The following is an 18,921-nucleotide window of genomic DNA, read 5'->3' as shown; positions in this document are numbered from 1 at the left end:
TTCCAAAATACGCGTCTAACGTATCCACGTGGACATTATCTAAGCTCTCTCCTCCCCCACCGTGGACAAGCGTGGTCATTTTCGTAACCCACGCCCCCCTAAAGTTGTCCACTCGGTATGTGGGTGTAAGAGAATGTCCTCGCTTGTCCACGGAGAGGGAGGAGGAGATATAGACTGAGTCCACGTGAACAGGAAGATTTTTTTTTTAATACAACCACCTATACATTCAAAATTCAATTAAAAAACACATATTCAAGAAATTCTCTGTATTTATCAATAAACGGATTGAGCCGCCTGAGAATGCTGCCCAGTCAAACGTTCATATATATTTTTTTCTCATATCATTAATCCTCTTCAATGAAATCTGTATTATAAAAGTATCTCACGTGAATGACCAAACTATTTCCTATGATCGAATTTTTATAGTTATGGGGTATGCATAGACCAAAACTATAAAAAAATAAACGATTCCATGATGGTTGAGATTTAATGACACGCGTAAATGATTTTTTATCAAATATAATTTTCTATACATTTTGTAATATCTCGATAATAATGTCTGTATAATTGTTCATACAGAATTGCGTGTAAAATCATTTTTCCATAGTATTTTCATTTTATCAATTTCTAGGAATGAATATTTACATTTGCATGGGTTTATCCATGCATCACTAGTCGTCATCTTAAAACAATTGAGCCAGTGTTCTGATAAAAATATACATTAAATTAGGTAGCTGATTCGGGATATTTTAGGAGGCGATAGAGAATCATATTTGATGAAAAAATCCTACGCATATGGTCAACTCTCAACAAGGATATTGTTGAACTTTTCTTGGGACTAATATTATGTCTTGAACTGACTCTCATTTAGAAAGCACGCTACTTAGAATAAGTATACTGTTCATTCGAAAGATAAGAAAATTTTGCGTAGAATGCTAATTAGACACTCAATGCAGAATGGTCAATAAGCAGTTGAAAAAATATAAATATTGAAAATATTTTTAATACGCTATTAGTACTCTCTGAAAATATCCTGAACTATTGCGGAAAAGGTTTCGTATTACGCTGGGGACTAAAAGTGAATCGAGTGTGTAAATGAACCGACATTTCCTGTGACCGATCGTATTCCGAAGTGGGCAAAGAACTACACTCGACAAAAAAAATCGAGAAGCAAAACGCGACATCGAAATTTTGAGTGATTTTTGAAACGTTGTAACTCTGTTATAAAATGATGCATCCGTCAAAGCAACAACTGGACCTTGTATAAAATATTTTCAAGATTGCGATGGGCAGATTTGCTGTGCGTTCATTATTTCATGAAATATTCTCAATTCAAAATTAAAGGAGAATTTTTCATTCGATAGAGAATACCTCTGTAGTACATATTTTTACTGAAACTTTCTATGAATCAAATGGAAGCCAAATAATCAGGTTGATTGAATTGTTATTGGGAATACATTTTCAAAATCTGTAGAAGCATTGAAAACAAACTGTTGGCACAGCCGACAAGACTTCGGACCACCGTATAGCAAACTCGTTTGGAGGTTATTTTGAGTTGCTTTTAAGCTGTAATTTTTATTTGGTTTTAATATAATTCATGTTTAATTTATAAATAATTACGTTTTTAGTCCTACTTGTGTTAGAAATCTGCTGTCCAACGAAAGGTGCTAATATTTGTATTTTAACCAGATTTGAACTGTGCTGCTTTAATTATACGTCCAATGTGTTCCTTTGTGATTTGTTGTTTGTCTGAATGTTTACATGTTATTTTTTAGATATTTTAGTATTCGTATGTGCGAGTGAGTGTTTGACAATTGTGTGTTCATGATCTGTCAATCTATTGTTTTTTCGTCTGCAATGTCTTCAGTCACGGGTTCCTGTAACGCTGGATAACCCACTGGTGATTTGTGCTCGGTGCTGTTCGGAACATCCCCCGACCCGTATTGCTGCGAGTTCACTCCAGTTGTACCTGCAACTTCCAGAACTGCCATTTTGACCACTGGCCGATGCATGACTCCCGAAGCTGTCTTCACTACCGCACTGCGTACTCGACCATCTCGACCTGGGAATACTCGTAGTACACGTCATCGCAGCCACCCGTTACGAAGATGTTCTTCAACTAGGACTACGAGATCCCCCACCTGAATTGGTCGGCAGTCGTTGAACCACTTCGTCCGCTTGGTAATTGTTGGGAGGTTCTCCTTCACCCAACGACTCCAGAACTGGTCTAAAAGTTGTTGGCATGTGTTCCAGGTTGAGTATGCTCCCAACTTCTCGTCGTCGATGAAGTGCCTCGTTGGTTGATTTACTCCACTCGTACTCAGCATCAAGAAGCAGTTCGGTGTCAGTGCTTCGTGCGTCTCTGATTCTATTGGTAAATAGGTAAGTGGCCGCGAATTCACGATCGACTCCGCCTCGACCAACAATGTCAAAAACATTTCATCGCTCGGCTTACGAATTGTAGACAACGAAGCCAAAGCACTCTTGATTGACCGGACCATGCGTTCCCAACACCCCCCCATATGCGGTGAAAGCGGAGGGTTGAAACGCCACTGCGTTGCTGTATTAGTGAACGTTGAAGCCAGACTTGTGTACATTTGCTGCAACTCCTTCTTCAACTCGTTGTTTGCACCAACAAAGTTGGTTCCCTGATCGCTAAATATTTCGGCAGGAGCCCCCCTCCTGTCGATGAATCTCCGAATTGCCAGTTTAAAGGACTCCGTGGACAAGCTGTGCGACACCTCTAAATGCACAGCACGTATAGTGAGGAAAGTAAATATCGCCACCCACCGCTTCACATCACTGCGTCCTTGTCTGATTAACATTGGTCCAAAGTAGTCCACGCCAACGAAAGAAAATGGACGAATGTAGGATGTGGTCCTCTCTGGGGGCAAGGGAGCCATCCTAGGTACTGCAGGGACCGCTTTGTAGATCTTACACCATTGGTAAAGTTATCTGACCTGTCGAAACGCCGCTCTCATTTCTGATACGTGGAATCTCTGACGCATCTCGTTCACTGCTGTCTCTGCGTTCCGATGTTTGAGTTGACGATGGTACCAATTTATCAGCAACTGAGTTCCATAGTGGCCTTTCGGAAGGATTACAGGAAACTTGAAGTCTGTTGACAAGTACTCGGAAATCGAAGCTCTACTGTCCATACGAATGACACTGTGCTTATCCAGAAAAGGTGATAACTTGCGAAGCTTGCTCGTTTTCTCCAAACCTAGTTGCTGTTCCATCGGTAGCTGCTTATTTCTAATGAGTGTGATGATTTCATCTCCGTAAGCCTCTTGCTGGATTTGCTTAAAAATCTCTGACTCTGCCTTTCGTAACTCGTCCTGATTCAACCAATTCGTCGTTCCTGCAGTTTGCTTTTTGACTCTGCGGTGCAGTTTCCAAAGATATCTGAGAACATACGCTACAGCTCGCACCAAGCGTTCCCATTTTGAGAACCTTCCGAACACAATCAGCTGCTCAACTATTGCAATTTGATGGTGAATGTGGATGGGCGAAGCTCTTCTGGTGTCTCTGTAACACGTAGATCTTGATGAGGCCATAGATCAGGATGCTGATAGAGATAAGCTGGTGCTTGGAACCAGCGACTACTGTTGTTGATAGAAGGTCCCTTGCCCCACTTCGTTGCTTCGTCCGCTACGTTCCAACGAGAAGGAATCCATCGCCACTCGTCTACCTGAGAATTCTCAAGAATCTCAGTCACCCGGAATGCAACAAACTGTCGATATTTTCTCTGGTCTGAACGTATCCACGAAAGTGCGGTGCTGGAGTCGCTCCAAAATACTCTGCGTGTAATAGCTAGGGTGTGGTATTCTCCGACCGATTTGGCAAGTTTCACCCCAAGAACGGCCGCCATTAATTCCAATCTAGGAATCGATATGGGCTTTAGTGGAGCAACCTTTGTCTTCGCTGAAACAAGAACGCAGCGAACTGTTTGTTGTTCGATGATTCGGAAATAAGCGACAGCGGCAAAGGCCTCCTCACTGGCATCCACGAAAATATGCAGCTCAAATGAACGATAGATCTCACTTGAACTGCCAGGAAAGTAACTTCGGGGTATTTGTATTTGCTCAAGTTGCTGCAACAGGGTCAACCAGCGCTCCCATTGACTAACTAGCTCATCGGGTATACGCTCGTCCCATCCGATTTTCGAACGCCAGATGTTCTGAATGAGCATTTTTCCGTGGACCACAAAAACAGCTACCAATCCTAAGGGATCAAATATGCTCATCACGATCCGAAGGGTCTGTCTCTTGGTTGGAATGTAATTACCCTGGATCAGCGGTAGCATTTCTTCGCGAAACAACCCTTGGAACACGAAAATATCTGGATCTGGTTTCCAAATCATGCCGAGAACTCGTTCACTAGTAGTTGACTTGGTCGCTGCGAAGTACTTCGACGTTTCCACGTTCCTTTCCCCGACCCGTGTTAGAAAGTCGCTGGAGTTCGAGAGCCAGTTACGGATATGGAAGCCAGCTTTTGAGTGGATTTCCTTCACTTGTTGCGCAATTTGTACCGCCTCCTTCATCGTGTCTACACTGTACAAAAAATCATCCACATAGTAATGTTTTAAGATCGCTTCAGCCGCTTGTGGAAACTGCTTAGAAAATTCTTGAGCGTTTCGATTTTTTATGAATTGTGCTGCGGATGGGGAGCACGTAGATCCAAACGTCGCCACTTTCATTGCGAAAACCTCAAATTGTTTCGACGGATGATCTCTCCAAAGAAACAGCTGCGCCGATCGATTTTCCGGTTGTATCAATATTTGGTGGAACATTTCCGAAATATCCGCTGTGATGGCGACTTGGAATTGTCGGAATGGACAAAGTACAGCGGGAAGCGGAGTAAGGAGATCAGGACCAGCTAGTAGATTGGAGTTCAATGACTGACCCTGGACCTTGGCTGCAGCATCCCACACTAAACGTAATTTGTTTGGCTTTCTTGGATTGATTACGACGTTCAACGGTAAGAACCAAGTCCTATTCGCGTCTAATGCGGCTAGTTCCACCTGGCTGAGTTTGTAGGCATATTCTTTGGATTGATACTCCTTCATCTGCCCTCGCAATTTGTCGTAAAGCTCTGGTTTGGACGCCAAGCGACGTTCAAGGCACTGGAGTCTTCTTTCCGCCATTGGTCTGCTGTTTGGAAACTGAATATAGTCGTGTTTCCACAGCAAGCCCGTCTGAAATCTCCCCGTAGGTGTTCGAACCGTAGTGCGCTCAAGTATTGCACGAATGTCATCGTCGCTTTCTACGATCGGTGAAATTGAACCAACGCTTTCCAAAGCGAAAAAGTCCTTCACGAGATCATGGAGCTCCTGATCGGGCGAACGAGCACAGATGTGAAACTGTAACTGGACCTTAGAATCAGGACCAGCGTTGATGGCTCCATAAACCGTCCAACCTAACCGAGTTTTGGAAGCAATCGGTTCATTTCTGGAACCTTCACGACATTTCAGAGATGTTTTTAAATATGAGTTGTCTAAACCGATTAAAATGGTAGGAACTGCACTTTTATAGTTACGGACTGGTAACCCACGAAGATGAGAAAATTGTTGACTGATTTCCGAATAATTCAGTGACTGAACTGGTAGATTCATTTTTTCAACTGTGTGGATCCTTCTTAATGGATGCCGTTTCGTATGACCATCACCAGAGATTTCCAGATTAATCAGTTGTGACTCGTTTTCTGTACGCTCGATGTCATTTGTCCACTGAAGACAGAGTGGATTTACGTCGCCTCTCACTCCCAATTCCTTTGCGATGTGGGATTCCACCAGTGTGGTGGATGAACCGTCATCTAGGAACGCATATGTATCAATGACTTTGCCATTCCCATGCAGTGTTACAGGCAGTATTCGGAAAAGGATAGTTGGTTGGAGTTTGCGATGCACAGTAACCATACTAGTTGTCTTCGGAACTTCAACGATCTGTGACACCAGTGGCTTTCCAGGATGAAGAAGTTTATGGTGACGTTCCTCACATCCATTCTCACCGCAAGTGGACGCTTTACACGGAAATTTTCCATGAGATACCAGACAACGGCGGCATAAATGTTGCTCTTGGGCGAGTTTCCATCGGTCGTTCAAGGTCATACTTCGGAAAGTGTAGCAGTCCTTAGCCTTATGCCCTTCCTTTTGGCAGACTGGACACGGCTTCGGTGTAACTCCTTTGTGGTTGACTATGCTGATATTCGGCTTCGAAATGTCTGTAGCGTGTGCGTTCACGTACAACTTTTCTTTGGGTTTGGGTTTCTCGTGCCTGCTCACGCGATGCTCATCGGCTTCGTAAGTGAAGGTGACGTCACTGACCGCCGTTACTATGTCGTCCATATAGCTACCGAACGTAGTGAGATCTACGACTCGTTGTTGTCGCTTGAAGAGGGACCAATTCAATTTTATGTTCGCAGGCAATTTGTTCACCAGTTCCTGTAAAAGCATGGGGTTCGACAGGTAATCGTTAAGCCCAGCTGCTCGAAGATGTCCGCAAAGATTCTTGCAGGCCAGCCCAAAGCTTATCAACGTGTCCAATTTCTCGGGTTTAGGTGTTGGGGTTGCTCGTATCTTAGCTAACAACGAACTGATGATCAAATCTGGACGCCCATACAATGTTCTCAGTGTATCGATGATCGAAGGTACTGACGACGGAAGCATCAGATAACTCCGGACCGCTTCCAATGCGTTTCCCTTAAGGCAACGTTGAAGACGCATCAAATTCTCTCCATCTGAATATCCACACATCTCTGTAGAATTCTGAAAGCTGCTCAGAAACAACGGCCACTCGACTGGATCGCCCGAAAAGATAGGAAGTTCTCTGGGAACGACTTGTCTGGCAGAGAGTTGTTGTAAACTGGGACCACAGAATAACTGTCTCGAAACGGTGGCGGGATTGGAAATAGGTGCGATAACCATCGGTGAAACGATTGGTGATAAACAAGCGGACACTGTATTTGCGGAGGGGGGTGGAATGCGATGCTGCGGAGTACTCATAAGCGACGGAACGAACGACAAGGCAGGGGGGGTTTGGCATGGACCGGTCGAAGTGGGAGGTGCATTATAATTTATTGATTCAACTGGCATTGTACACGGCGGGGTTTTATCGAAAATTGAAATGCTTGTTGTATTCGTTAACACACCTCTCTTGATAGTGTCTACTGGCTTTGAGCACGTCTGACTTACCGAACTGCTAACAAGTTCATTACCCTTGTACTTTGGAAACTCATACTCAGGAATCAGTTGCTAACAATCTGCGATGCCGACAGATTGGGTGCTGTGACTGGTAGTGTGTTCTGAGGTGGCTCTTTCGCCAGCTGCAGCTGTAGACCATCCATTCGTTTTCGCAGCTCAAACAGGTGCTGCATCAGATCATCGGGATGCTGCGTTGCAGAGATAGAAAAATCCACCTGGTGATTCTGCCGGAACGGGTAGTTGTCTAATCCTCCAATGGCTTCACTTTGTAAACCACTAGCGTTGGTTGTGTTGGAAAGCTGCATACCCATATTGCGAGGAACAGACACTCGAGTATTGGCTGGAGCTATATTGTTGCATACGGTACTGACTGGATTAAGAACGGTAGGCTGCAACTGCACATTTTGTGCGGTGAGCTCGGATGTAATTGGCATCACTTGCGGTGCTGGTACTGAAAGGATTTGTTTCGGTAGGGTTCCGGTCCGAGACGGAATACTAGTGGGGATTGGTAACCCGGTACTGACACTCGTAGTCGGGACTAACTGCTGAACCCATTCCTGTATCCTTTGTGTACTGCGACGCGATCGACGACTTCTGACACTCCCGTTTTCCTCTTCGTCCAGTTGAGCTTGGAGAACATCGTACTTTTTGGCGAGATACCTTTTCTCCACCTCCTTTTCCTCCTCCAGACGTTGAAGCTCAAGCACTGCTCTGGCTCTGGCACTCGCTGTTGATCGACTGGATCTTGAGCTTGCGACACTTGGGAGCTGTACAGCCGGCGGGATGCAGGCCGCACACACGAAATGTCGATCTTCCGCTTCAATGCTAGCTGTCAAGTTAGCACAAGTGTAGTGGTAATATCGGGTGCAGCGCTCGCATTGTACCATGTTCGCTTCAGCTTCATCCGGACGACCGCATGAGCATCGTTCATCGGCAGCTGGAAGCGGATTCGAACCAGCGGGAGCGTTCTTCGACCTTGGCATCTAGCAAGATTTTCGCTTAAAAACCTTAAAAGTTTGTTGGCACAGCCGACAAGACTTCGGACCGTTTAGCAAACTCGTTTGGAGGTTATTTTGAGTTGCTTTTAAGCTGTAATTTTTATTTGGTTTTATTATAATTCATGTTTAATTTATAAATAATTACGTTTTTAGTCCTACTTGTGTTAGAAATCTGCTGTCCCACGAAAGGTGCTAATATTTGTATTTTAACCAGATTTGAACTGTGCTGCTTTTAATTATACGTCCAATGTGTTCCTTTGTGATTTGTTGTTTGTCTGAATGTTATGTTATTAGATATATTTTAGTATACATGTTATTTTTTAGATATTTTAGTATTCGTATGTGTGAGTGAGTGTTTGACAATTGTGTGTTCATGATCTGTCAATCTATTGTTTTTTCGTCTGCAATGTCTTCAGTCACGGGTTCCTGTAACGCTGGATAACCCACTGGTGATTTGTGCTCGGTGCTGTTCGGAACACAAACCAAAAAGGCTTTATCTTTTCTTGAAATTTTTTTTTAATTGATAAAAAAAATCTATGTATATAAAATTGTTTTGTTCGTTTTTGTACGCTATATGCACAATATACAATCCACTTCAAAGATTGTTGCTGCAATTGCCAACGTCTCAGGAAGCTTTAAGATTTCCAGATGGAATAAGCACACTTCTGAAACGAAGCTGTGAACGTAAATTAACCTTCTTGTATTGAATATTGAATATTGTGAGTTTATTGAATATGTGTGATAGCAACACATTTATTTGTAAGTGTTCAAAAATCGTGAACTTAAATTGTTTCTGATAAAGATTTCAAAACCGTTCATTTTTATTCGATTGGCGTTGCTCAAGATATGTCTTCAGAATTGTGTAATTTATATTCGGATGCGGATTATTCAACTGTATTTTGCACGTTTCCGTGTTGATAAACCAGATAGGCTTCATGGCTTCGCAGATAATAGAAAAACAAAGTATTACAAGTATTTCAAAATTAAACTCATATTAAACACATGCTTTGTTTTGCATGTGTTTAATATGAGTTTTTGTCATTTCTCTGTCAAAAAACTTCAATGTGTCACAGTAAAGCGTGAGTACAGCTAGTAAAATTTGAAACAAAATAAACTTAAATAGAATTAAAATTTATTTTATGTGCAATCATGTCATTTTCTAAATTATTCTGATAAAATAAGGAAAAATGTCCACGTGCACAACAGGGGGAGGGGTATGAAAATGTCTATGCTTGTCTACGGAGGGGGAGGGAGGAGTATAAAGAGAATCACAAAGTCGTAGTGTTGATATTTTCTGAGAAATGAAAGAATTATTGATTTCTCGGTCTCACGACCTATGCGCGTGTTAATGAACTCAAGACCGCAATTTTTAAAACCTGGGAAAATATTGAGAAATTCGTTCTGCAGAATTTGGTAAATAGTAAACAGTAATTATTGAAGTGTAAATCTGCCGATTGTTTTGAGTTTTTCATTGAAAATACTTATGAATTCTGAAACTGTCTAATGAAAACCAATAATTAAACAAACGACTTTTTTACAAACAGAACTGTCAGCGGGGAGCCCAATTCAGGGAGATATAGAGCGTTTGATCACAAGCATTCTTTTGATAATCCATGCACAATCGTATTGTGCTCTGTTCACGAACAAAATACAGTAAACTTTCAAGATGGCCGCAAAACGATTTCAACGAGTAAGATCACCACTACTCGAAACACCATGTTTTTTTAAATGTCACTGTGATGCTTGTGATGCTCGCCGAATTTTACCCGCGCTCGTATGACAGTTCGACATAAACATACGGTATTCGTTTTTGATTAACAGTCTTTCAGAAAATCTTTAAAAATAAATCTCATTTTCGTTACTTATACTTCATATAAACTAACATTTAAAGCAGATAGACTTGAACATACAGAAATATTATTCAAAACAACCCAAGTGGAATTATGGGATCTCGTCGGAATCGCTCGAGTCTATCTCTTGTTCGTAAATGCGGTGAGCATATTTTTCGGTAATTTGTGTTTCAATGTTTACTATAAATTATTATATTTATAGACTCTCCTAAATCTCCGATCACTCGAGCCCAATTGACGAAAATTGAGCCGAATGTTAACACATCTCCGAGCAATTCATCAGTAGATGCAAGAAAAGTATGTAACGATGGTTCTCCGTTACTTTTGGACAACGATTCTCTACCAATTCCAATGTCGCAAGATACAAACAATTTACTTACTGGTGTGTCGTGGGAGTGGAATAGTCCTAAAAGGACAATCGCAACTGCATGTAAGCAACGTCCGAGGCCGCTATTGTTGTCTAATGTATTGTCCAACAACAACTTAAAACGCTCACGAACACAGAAAAAATCGGACGAGTTAACAGGATTCTATAAATTTCAGTCAGAATTGAAATTACTACAAAAACGCACTGAATCCCCAAATAGCTGTGAAGAAGAAGATTGTTTCGAAATTGAAACAGATTCGGCAACATCTCGTATCCCTTCGTCGCCCGGTTGCGAAAACATGTTCATTTCGTTTTCGCTTCCTAACGAAGCAAATTGCCCACTATCAGAACAGAGCAGAAATGATCCACCACAGCAAACAGAAGAAGAAAATTTTCGAAGTCAATCCGATTCCTTTAATGATTCATGTTTCGATAGTCTTTTGCTACAGGCAAGCCAGATAGTTGAAAATAAAGGTCTAAGCACGGCTAGAGAACCACCAGAAACAACTAAAGTTGATGCACGAAATGTCATAGAAAAACCGCCGGGGAAACGGCGATCTTTGGTCAAAAGTCTTACGTCAGATAATCTAAACTCCATTCAGGATGATTTGTTTAACGATTCAGAATTGGATGATTATCTAATTGAAGCTTCGCAAATGATAGAGCAGAAAATCTTGGAAGTAAACTCGGTTCCGAAATCGTCAAATTCGAGCTCGACAAAGACTGTTCCATTTACACGACATAAATCAATTAAATTGTTTCTGATAAAGATTTCAAAACCGTTCATTTTTATTCGATTGGCGTTGCTCAAGATATGTCTTCAGAATTGTGTAATTTATATTCGGATGCGGATTATTCAACTGTATTTTGCACGTTTCCGTGTTGATAAACCAGATAGGCTTCATGGCTTCGCAGATAATAGAAAAACAAAGTATTACAAGTATTTCAAAATTAAACTCATATTAAACACATGCTTTGTTTTGCATGTGTTTAATATGAGTTTTTGTCATTTCTCTGTCAAAAAACTTCAATGTGTCACAGTAAAGCGTGAGTACAGCTAGTAAAATTTGAAACAAAATAAACTTAAATAGAATTAAAATTTATTTTATGTGCAATCATGTCATTTTCTAAATTATTCTGATAAAATAAGGAAAAATGTCCACGTGCACAACAGGGGGAGGGGTATGAAAATGTCTATGCTTGTCTACGGAGGGGGAGGGAGGAGTATAAAGAGAATCACAAAGTCGTAGTGTTGATATTTTCTGAGAAATGAAAGAATTATTGATTTCTCGGTCTCACGACCTATGCGCGTGTTAATGAACTCAAGACCGCAATTTTTAAAACCTGGGAAAATATTGAGAAATTCGTTCTGCAGAATTTGGTAAATAGTAAACAGTAATTATTGAAGTGTAAATCTGCCGATTGTTTTGAGTTTTTCATTGAAAATACTTATGAATTCTGAAACTGTCTAATGAAAACCAATAATTAAACAAACGACTTTTTTACAAACAGAACTGTCAGCGGGGAGCCCAATTCAGGGAGATATAGAGCGTTTGATCACAAGCATTCTTTTGATAATCCATGCACAATCGTATTGTGCTCTGTTCACGAACAAAATACAGTAAACTTTCAAGATGGCCGCAAAACGATTTCAACGAGTAAGATCACCACTACTCGAAACACCATGTTTTTTTAAATGTCACTGTGATGCTTGTGATGCTCGCCGAATTTTACCCGCGCTCGTATGACAGTTCGACATAAACATACGGTATTCGTTTTTGATTAACAGTCTTTCAGAAAATCTTTAAAAATAAATCTCATTTTCGTTACTTATACTTCATATAAACTAACATTTAAAGCAGATAGACTTGAACATACAGAAATATTATTCAAAACAACCCAAGTGGAATTATGGGATCTCGTCGGAATCGCTCGAGTCTATCTCTTGTTCGTAAATGCGGTGAGCATATTTTTCGGTAATTTGTGTTTCAATGTTTACTATAAATTATTATATTTATAGACTCTCCTAAATCTCCGATCACTCGAGCCCAATTGACGAAAATTGAGCCGAATGTTAACACATCTCCGAGCAATTCATCAGTAGATGCAAGAAAAGTATGTAACGATGGTTCTCCGTTACTTTTGGACAACGATTCTCTACCAATTCCAATGTCGCAAGATACAAACAATTTACTTACTGGTGTGTCGTGGGAGTGGAATAGTCCTAAAAGGACAATCGCAACTGCATGTAAGCAACGTCCGAGGCCGCTATTGTTGTCTAATGTATTGTCCAACAACAACTTAAAACGCTCACGAACACAGAAAAAATCGGACGAGTTAACAGGATTCTATAAATTTCAGTCAGAATTGAAATTACTACAAAAACGCACTGAATCCCCAAATAGCTGTGAAGAAGAAGATTGTTTCGAAATTGAAACAGATTCGGCAACATCTCGTATCCCTTCGTCGCCCGGTTGCGAAAACATGTTCATTTCGTTTTCGCTTCCTAACGAAGCAAATTGCCCACTATCAGAACAGAGCAGAAATGATCCACCACAGCAAACAGAAGAAGAAAATTTTCGAAGTCAATCCGATTCCTTTAATGATTCATGTTTCGATAGTCTTTTGCTACAGGCAAGCCAGATAGTTGAAAATAAAGGTCTAAGCACGGCTAGAGAACCACCAGAAACAACTAAAGTTGATGCACGAAATGTCATAGAAAAACCGCCGGGGAAACGGCGATCTTTGGTCAAAAGTCTTACGTCAGATAATCTAAACTCCATTCAGGATGATTTGTTTAACGATTCAGAATTGGATGATTATCTAATTGAAGCTTCGCAAATGATAGAGCAGAAAATCTTGGAAGTAAACTCGGTTCCGAAATCGTCAAATTCGAGCTCGACAAAGACTGTTCCATTTACACGACATAAATCAATGCCAGAATCTCCTAGACACAAACCTGTTCCAAACAGTATTCACAGTCATAATTCCACGAAACAGACAACAGGAAATAATTTTTCAGTAAACTCAAGTAGTTCAAATGGTAATTAAATGATTTGTCGTGTTGCGGGATTAAATAAATACATTATATCTACATTGCAGCCAAACCGACAATACATAAGGACCAATACATTCCATCTGATGATTTGAAGCTTGGAACCAGTAAGTGTAAAATAATTAATTGTTATATCATGTTGAATAATACATTTTCGAGTGGAATGCAGTGAGTTATCGAATTTTCATAATTAACCTAATTTGAAAATTTATCAAAATGATTTGAAATGTTTTTTTTTAATTTTCAGCCTCATTTTCAACATCGCGTGACAAGGTACTGCAGGAAAGATGGTGTACTAAGGAGGAAATCGAGAAAAAACGGCAAGAAGCATTGAAACGACAACAAGCAAGTCGACTGAAACGCCTCATACAAAACAACCATCCTTCAGAGATTCCAGCCAGAGTTAGAAATAGAAACAAATAAGTATATTCTAAAAACTATAATAACTGTTACGTTTTTTTGATATTTTATATATATATATATAATAGAGAAAACAGAATGAACATACAAGTGATCGAACATGAAATCAAATCATTCGAAGAATAAAGGCAATCTTTCATAATATTATGCAGCATTATTTCTACGGTCACATGCACGATTGATTCCTCATTGATTTTTTTATTCGTATCGCATCCATTATATGCATCTTATCGCTAACTCTTTCTCTCGCAATACTAACTGTGTCCTGCCATATCGAGACGCCACCATTATCGCCTGATTTTACAATAAAATTACAACAAATTGCATTTACTTCCCTACTCAACAAAATATATATCCTATCACAAAAAAGTGAAAACTTTTTTAAAAACATCAAAAATCAACAAAAAAAAACGACAATCCTGTAACAAAAGGTTACAATAATGTGCGGTATCTATCTTTCATTCTTCCTTGGAATCGAATAAAACCGCTGTGTGTGACATTAGCATTGAGATAGATTGCTGTCCGATAGTTGAAGCAAGAAAACTTGAATTTACCTCGAAGGCTATTCCGGTGGCCTTTTTCGAAATTGACATAGACTCGGCTACAGTCGATTATATACATGTTGCACCAGCACCATTATTCCATATCTCATAACTACATCAATATATCTTTGGCACCGCATGTAAACAACAACAATGACAACACTTGCAAGTATCAAATATCATGCTACATGTTATTTAGTAGTGCCTCAAAGGAATCGCACCTCTAGATATCGTTCGTACAAACTAAGCGTAAACCAAGCGCCAAACAAGCGTTCACCATAGCATGCATACAGAGCCATACATTGGTGGCTTGAAACTACTAGCAATATAAACATTTCTCACCATTTTGAGCTATTCTCAAAAGAAACGCTTCTATTAATATTACTGGCCTCGAAAAGAGTTGCATTTTTTTTTCTCATGCTTGAGAGAAGCGCAGCTGTCACCCTTAGTGGAGGAAGTTTTGCTACTGGCAAGCAAAACCTAATCACATACAAAATTCCAGAACATTTACTTTCTTGATGACTAAACAAGAGAAATAAACTCTTTTTGTTAATAACAACCTCGAAAACAGTAGCAATGCTTCATTATGATCAATATTAGCGCAAATGCAATCCTAGTTGCAGGCAGTTTTGCGACTGGCACGCGAACCCAAATAACTTATAACATTCCAGTAAGACATTCAAGATGCTTGGTATTCCCAAATAATTTTTTGGTGCAAAACCTTACCGTCTGCTTCGCCATAACATCAGTTTAATGTATTGATGCATTCTCAAAGGCACCAACGAAGCCCGTATGAAGACGGAAAATAAACAATGTTAACGCTTGGAAAAAGACTGAATTATGCCACACAGCTTGTACTCTGCTGTAACACCCATCGATGCGAATTCGCTGATGAGTTTGTCAAGAGCGACCGCCTTCACCACCAGCGGGGGGGAGCTTGATTTTGGTTGCTGCCTGGGCGTTTACATTTTCGACCGACGCGCCGAAATCGCCTACTTCGCTGTTGTTCGGCGCGGTGTCACATTCGCGAAGGCTCGGTTCAGTGCGAGCGCTTTCCACTGCACCAACACCGCGTGCTAGAGATGTGCCATCCGCTCATGAGCTGTTCCGAAGAATCGACTCTTTGAAGTGAGTTGACGCGGAACAGCTCGCAAAAAAAATCAAACAGCTCTTCAGCTCACTTTGATGATGATGAAGGAGAGAAAAGAGCTGTAGAATTGAAGATAGTGTGTGAGCTGTAAGATTCAAATGAACTGACCGTCTCTCGCTCTTCGTGTTAAGACATCAGTTTAGTTTCATTTGTCCCTCGTCTTTTCAACTGTTATATTCGCGTTGACGGCATTGAGCTTTGTTTACCAGTTTAGGGGGCGCCAAAAATAATAATTGGCTCTCAGGCAGAATGAACACGTTTTTAAAATTCAAATTATTAATGAAAATTAACTTCTGTGTATCAAATGAGTATTCTATTTCAATGAAAAACACTTTGTTTGCAGGCGGTGCAAAAATCTCATAATTTTTTTTTTTTTGAAGAAAACTTTATATTGTAATGTAAAGCCCTAGTAAAAAAGTCGGAAATGTTGTACTCGCCGAGTCTGTTGTAAATAATAGTCTGGAATACGTGTTTCAAGTAATTAATAATATGGTGTGAAAAATTTCATTTGAATTTTAACATTTTCAAACTGGCTTCGTGGCTATCGAGTTTGGGACCCAAATTGAAAGTCGGCACTGACAACTGAGCTGAAGAGCTGTTCATAAAGAACAGCTCATTTAGATGAGCTGATATGATCAGAGCTGTTCATCATGATGAGCTGATTTGCACACCTCTACCGCGTGCATCATTAGATGACGCTTACCTCGAAATTTTATTGCCCCTGGCAATGCGTTCGTTTTTTGCAAGGCTCGAGCCTGCCTTCCTCTTCTTCTTGCTCATCGCACACTACGCGAAGCGTCCAATTTATGACGAGGAAAGAAGAATAGAGATGGGCAAACCGTTCATGAACTGTTCAAAAGAACTAATTCATCAAAAAGAGTGAACGAACGGTCGTTCTTTTCTACTGGGCAACAGTTCATATGAACTGTATACCCAATTCAGAACGAACTGACCGCTGACTGAACTGTGTATACAGTTCAGTTCAGAACGAACCGTGTACGGTGAACGATGAACTGTGTATGCAGTTCAGAACCAGTTCAGAACGAACTGTGTACGATGACCGCTGGCGGAACTGTATATACAGTTCAGAACGAACTGACCGCTGGCTGAACTGTGCATACAGTTCAGAACGAACTGTGTGGGGTGATCGATGTATAAGAGGAAAGAAAACGAACGAGTGATAGATGAATGGTGTTGCAAGGTGAATGGCCTTCAAATTAACGAAGGGAAACAAACGATAGCCCCATGAAACAACAAAAATAAGATGTCTGTATTGTCGTTTTCATAATAAAACGCAGCATTTCAGGATACGATGGTTTTTAAATTAAATTGTTTGATTATTGATCACACAAAATTATAATTTCATATTTTTAAGTTGAGAGTTGAGTTGAGTTAACATTTCAGTAAGATGATATGTAAATCAACCTCCCCAAGAAAATACAGTCGAAAACGAAATGTTTCAAACAGTCTTGTTAAACAGTAAATGAATATTCGGGTCGCTGATATGAATAATTTTTTCTATCATATCATATTGTGCTCCATAATTTTGAGATAGGCGTTCGTGTTTTGGTATAGTTTTACTATAGCAGCTATTGCCAAACATCGCAAGAAGAGCATACAAAGCTAGTTTGTGCTGAGAAAAGTAAATCACGGTTCGAACTAAATCAAAATTTCAAAATCAATATTTGATTTGAGATATTTTTCACAAAATTCGGAGAATAATTATTTGCTAATAAATAGCATTTTATGAATGAACAGAACAGTCTTACATAACATCCCACACCTTTTTATTCTTGCTTTGACATATCCCTCTACTGTGCAAAAGAGTGAGTGAACTGCTCAAAAGAACGTTCTCCTAAGTGAACGGTTCACTGACCAACCAGCCAGAGTTAGAAATAGAAACAAATAAGTATATTCTAAAAACTATAATAACTGTTACGTTTTTTTTATATTTTATATATATATATATATATATATATATATATATATAATAGAGAAAACAGAATGAACATACAAGTGATCGAATCATTCGAAGAATAAAGGCAATCTTTCATAATATTATGCAGCATTATTTCTACGGTCACATGCACGATTGATTCCTCATTGATTTTTTTATTCGTATCGCATCCATTATATGCATCTTATCGCTAACTCTTTCTCTCGCAATACTAACTGTGTCCTGCCATATCGAGACGCCACCATTATCGCCTGATTTTACAATAAAATTACAACAAATTGCATTTACTTCCCTACTCAACAAAATATATATCCTACCACAAAAAAGTGAAAACTTTTTTAAAAACATCAAAACTCAACAAAAAAAACCGACAATCCTGTAACAAAAGGTTACAATAATGTGCGGTATCTATCTTTCATTCTTCCTTGGAATCGAATAAAACCGCTGTGTGTGACATTAGCATTGAGATAGACTGCTGTCCGATAGTTGAAGCAAGAAAACTTGAATTTACCTCAAAAGCTATTCCGGTGGCCTTTTTCGAAATTGACATAGACTCGGCTACAGTCGATTATATACATGTTGCACCAGCAAAAGAGTGAGTGAACTGCTCAAAAGAACGTTCTCCTAAGTGAACGGTTGGTCAGTGAACGGTTCATTGAAGTGAACCGTTTTGCCCACCTCTAAAGAAGAACACACGATACGAATAACGCGAAAAACGAACAGAAAAATCAAACTACGATTTCCAAGTTGTATTACCACTGGTGGGGTCCAATCTTAGATCGAAGCGCAGCGAAAGCAAAGCGAACTGGATTACTCAACAGTCCGATGCCGAATGAAAGTTTGCCTCAGCGAGATCCACTGTTTATACTCTAGCAAGTATTCCCCTTCATTCTTCTTCTTTTCCTTTTTTTTTTATCCAAAATATATATTTTATTAAGGCTCATATGGCGTCAGCCTAACGGGGCCGGGAGTTCAATATTTTTACAATGTTTGCTTAGACTATGTTAGTAATATGTAACCGATTACTCGCGGTTGACTCGAGGTTAGTATTACAAGTGTTCTCATAATTGGTATGTCGCAGTCTTCGATGCTCTGTACGTGTGCCCGACACGGGATACTTCCTATTGGGATGCAGCTGACCATTAATCAGCAACGCCCCCCTAGTCTGTACCTCATATCTAGCGTGGTGCGTCTTTCTCGACTCGAGGAATCCAGGATAGAATGGTCACTAGCCGGCGCAATCATCAGCTCGTGTAGAGTTGTCATGAGCGGTACAACCTTTGGCTCTTGTTGAATTATCAGTGGACTGCACAACCTTCGGCCCGTGCATCTGTAAAGAGTGTGTGTATGTATTACCGCGACTAAGTAAAAGTTTATCGAT

General features: G+C 40.1%; 2 protein-coding genes across 3 annotated transcripts; one reads left to right on the top strand and one right to left on the bottom strand.

The window, feature by feature from the left end:
* Positions 1–2,951: 2,951 nt before the first annotated feature.
* LOC129761194 (uncharacterized) lies at positions 2,952–6,754 on the bottom strand. The gene is made up of 2 exons (XM_055758908.1): positions 3,486–6,754; positions 2,952–3,381 (listed from the first exon to the last, which is right to left on the bottom strand). The coding sequence occupies exons 1-2, from the start codon at positions 6,752–6,754 to the stop codon at positions 2,952–2,954; spliced, it is 3,699 nt and encodes a 1,232-aa protein (XP_055614883.1).
* A 5,402-nt stretch (positions 6,755–12,156) lies between these two features.
* On the top strand, positions 12,157–14,015 carry LOC129761810 (uncharacterized). Of its 2 annotated transcripts, none has more exons than XM_055759589.1 (4): positions 12,157–12,376; positions 12,437–13,459; positions 13,519–13,578; positions 13,719–14,015. In XM_055759589.1, exons 1-4 carry the CDS (start codon positions 12,328–12,330, stop codon positions 13,892–13,894), a joined length of 1,308 nt encoding a protein of 435 aa, XP_055615564.1. In that variant the 5' UTR covers positions 12,157–12,327; the 3' UTR covers positions 13,895–14,015. The 2 variants fall into 2 exon arrangements, with proteins under 2 accessions (XP_055615564.1, XP_055615565.1); XM_055759590.1 differs by having other exon boundaries at positions 13,519–13,639; positions 13,719–13,884.
* Positions 14,016–18,921: the final 4,906 nt, after the last annotated feature.

Source organism: Toxorhynchites rutilus, chromosome 1 (genome assembly GCF_029784135.1).
Source record: "Toxorhynchites rutilus septentrionalis strain SRP chromosome 1, ASM2978413v1, whole genome shotgun sequence".
Taxonomy (NCBI): domain Eukaryota; kingdom Metazoa; phylum Arthropoda; class Insecta; order Diptera; family Culicidae; genus Toxorhynchites; species Toxorhynchites rutilus.
The sequence above is the reverse complement of the archived record's forward strand: the minus strand, read 5'-3'. Positions and strand labels throughout refer to the sequence as shown.

Excerpts from the sequence above, each read along its gene's own strand:
- LOC129761810 (XM_055759589.1), top strand. The coding sequence starts at position 12,328 with ATGGGATCTCGTCGGAATCGCTCGAGTCTATCTCTTGTTCGTAAATGC. Across the intron at positions 13,460-13,518 it reads AAACTCAAGTAGTTCAAATG|CCAAACCGACAATACATAAG; the intron begins GTAATTAAATGA and ends TCTACATTGCAG. Across the intron at positions 13,579-13,718 it reads TGATTTGAAGCTTGGAACCA|CCTCATTTTCAACATCGCGT; the intron begins GTAAGTGTAAAA and ends TTTAATTTTCAG.
- LOC129761194 (XM_055758908.1), bottom strand. The coding sequence starts at position 6,754 with ATGTGTGGATATTCAGATGGAGAGAATTTGATGCGTCTTCAACGTTGC. Across the intron at positions 3,382-3,485 it reads TCCACATTCACCATCAAATT|AGTCAAAAAGCAAACTGCAG; the intron begins GCAATAGTTGAG and ends ACTGCACCGCAG.